At 41.8% G+C, this 3156-nt stretch overlaps 1 protein-coding gene across 1 annotated transcript; it reads left to right on the top strand.

The window, feature by feature from the left end:
• The first annotated feature begins 1798 nt into the window (after positions 1-1798).
• Positions 1799-2755, top strand: LOC127216260 (olfactory receptor 10G2-like). The gene has a single exon (XM_051176881.1). It carries the CDS (start codon positions 1799-1801, stop codon positions 2753-2755), a length of 957 nt encoding a protein of 318 aa, XP_051032838.1.
• Positions 2756-3156: the final 401 nt, after the last annotated feature.

The raw sequence follows: 3156 nt of genomic DNA, 5'->3' as shown, positions 1-3156 counted from the left end.
AGAAAAAGTAAGTAAGATATGTACTAAAGGTCAGATCCTATGACTCTCAATGCTTCTATAATCCACATAACCCAATCCAATTAACTCCTCTGAGGCCACTAAATAAATGAATGTAATATTCCTGAGCAAACAAAGTATTGATGGTGCCTTGGGCTTCTCTCCATTGAACATGAATTCACATTGCTAGACATACTTCTCCTACAGTCCAAAACTGAGGCATGAAGTAAGAGAAATATGATCACACAGGATCAATAGAAGAGGCATTATTCACATAATTGACTAATTGGCCAGTAAATACTTCTCTGTTACCTTCCAGTTGCCAAGCAATAGGACAGTTGCTACAGATATATCAAAGAACAAAATAGATTTGGTACTTGATCTAAAGTAGATTATAAATACAATAAGAAAGAAGTATATATTAAGCACATTCTACCTTTAAATTATACTGCAGTTGGGCTAGAGAGTTGGCTCAGCCATTAAAGGTGAGGCTCACAAAAAAAAAAAAAAAATACTGCAATCACCTTTCAGAATAGGAACTGAGGAAATTCTCCCCAGAGGAGGTTGGAGTCATTATTAAGGAATAAAGATATGTGACAATGGATCCAAAAACTGATAGGTCCAAAAGAAAGGACAGCATGATGCTCTGAGGACCCTAAAAAGCCTAAAAGTACCCAGGACAAAAGTCCTGGTAGAGTCCTCATAGGAAAAAACACCATGACCAAAAACAAGTTGGGAAGGAAAGGGATCTATTTGGCTTACACTTCCATATCATCAATCATAATCAAAGGAAGTTAGAAAAAGAATTTAAACAGGAAAGGAACCTGGAAGCAGGAGCTGATGCAGAGGCCATGGATGGGTACTGCTTATTGGCTTGCTCAGACTGTTATAGAACACAGATCCACCAGCCTAGCGATGGCACCCACCATTGGCTGGGTTCTCCCGATCAATCATTAGTTAAGAAAATGTCCTACAGTCTTGCCTACAGAGGCAATTTTTCAATTGAGGTGCCCTCCTTCTGATAACTCTAGTTTGGGTCAAGTTGACATAAAACTAGCTAGGACAGACATTGTGAAATAATTAATTAGAAATGAATGAGAGAAATTGTGAAGTAATTGCTCCACTTCTCCAGACCACTGAAATCCTCTCTGGTTCCTCTTTGGGGCACACTCCCATTGTATGATATTATCCAATTGTTTAGGCATTCTTCTGTTACTTTATTTCCAATATTTCTGTGTAGCAGCTCCCAACAATGTAACAAACTTTGGGGTGTTGTCTTGCCAAACAATTCTGATGACTGATGCTGTGTCAATTAGTTTTAACTATCAGTTTAACACAATCTGGAATTGCCTGAAAGAGAATTTCAACTGACTAGTTCTCTGGATCAGGATGGCCTGGGCATGACTAAAGGCGATTTTCTTGATATCTGATTATATAGGAATACCCAGACCACTGTGAGAAGCGCCATTCCCTACAAAGCCATGAACAATGGGCGCATTTGTTTCCCTACACTTGATAACACATGCAATAAGTCTGAGTTCCTCCTGCCTTTGCTTTTTCAAAATGATTATGAAACCTGGAATTGTAAAGTGAAAGAAGCACTTGTCCCCTCCCCTAACTGCTTATTGTCAGGGTATTAGTCACAGCAGAAGAGATTAAATTAGGCAGATGGCAAATGTTTTCCTTCAATTTTACAAGTTCTTTGTTTAAGCTCCCATTCCCAGATATAAGCATTGCCTTACCTCTTCCTTCTATTGTAGTTCCCTTGTCTAACTTCAGGTTCATCTCAACAGACTAAGACATGAGAAGAAACAGAAACACATCACTAGACGCTATGGTGACAGAGTTCATTCTCCTTGGCTTGGCTCACCCTCCAAATCTGAGAACCTTCCTCTTCCTGGTCTTCTTCCTCATTTACATCCTGACACAGCTGGGAAACCTGCTCATTCTGCTCACTGTGTGGGCTGATCCCAAGTTACATGCCCGTCCTATGTACATTCTTCTAGGCGTGCTCTCGTTCCTGGACATGTGGCTCTCCTCTGTCATTGTTCCTCGAATTATATTAAGTTTCACTCCTACCAGCAAGGTTCTCCCATTTGGTGGCTGTGTAGCTCAGCTATATTTTTTCCACTTCCTAGGCAGTACTCAGTGTTTCCTCTACACCTTGATGGCCTATGACAGGTACCTGGCAATATGCCAGCCTCTTCGCTACCCTGTGCTAATGAATGGAAAGTTATGCACCATCTTAGTGACTGGAGCTTGGGTAGCTGGCTCCATCCATGGATCTATTCAAGCTTCCTTGACCTTCCGATTGCCCTACTGTGGACCCAAGCAAGTGGATTATTTCTTCTGTGACATTCCTGCAGTGTTGAGACTGGCCTGTGCTGACACAACAGTCAATGAACTTGTGACCTTTGTGGACATTGGGGTAGTGGCCGCCAGTTGCTTCATGCTGATTCTGCTCTCCTATGCCAACATAGTTCATGCCATCCTGAAGATACGCACTGCTGATGGGAGACGCCGTGCCTTCTCCACCTGTGGCTCCCATCTCACTGTGGTCACAGTCTACTATGTCCCCTGTATTTTCATCTACCTTCGGGCTGGTTCCAAGAGTCCCTTGGATGGAGCAGTTGCTGTATTTTACACTGTTGTCACTCCATTACTGAATCCCCTCATCTACACCCTGAGAAACCAGGAAGTGAAGTCTGCTCTGAAGAGGCTAAGAGCAGGGAGAGGGAATGTGGATGGAGATAAGTAGCCACTGGCTCAGGGACCACATGTGCATGCGCCACCATCACTGTCATGTTTTGAGCTACTGTCCATGTGACAAATGTTTAATACACAGATAACACTTTAGGATAAACTGAATATAATTATACTACAACAGATGCGTCTGATGCTCTACATAATCTCAATAACTCACTGGTTGTTTTCTAAATTTCTGATCCATTCCTCAGAAAAATACATATTTTACACAAATTTTGATGGTAAGGAGTGAATTTCTGAGCAGGTTTGGGGAAAACACTGTAATAGGACTCCATTTCCTGCCATCTCTTTGCTGCAACCTAACTCCCCAAGCTCTCAGCTTTCAGAGTCACTTTGTGCAAGTCAAGGCAAATGTATGCTCTCAAGAATTTGTTGGGGAACTCTTTTTATTTT

The sequence above is a fragment of the Phodopus roborovskii genome, unplaced genomic scaffold, assembly GCF_943737965.1.
Source record: "Phodopus roborovskii unplaced genomic scaffold, PHOROB, whole genome shotgun sequence".
NCBI lineage: Eukaryota > Metazoa > Chordata > Mammalia > Rodentia > Cricetidae > Phodopus > Phodopus roborovskii.
The sequence above is the reverse complement of the archived record's forward strand: the minus strand, read 5'-3'. Positions and strand labels throughout refer to the sequence as shown.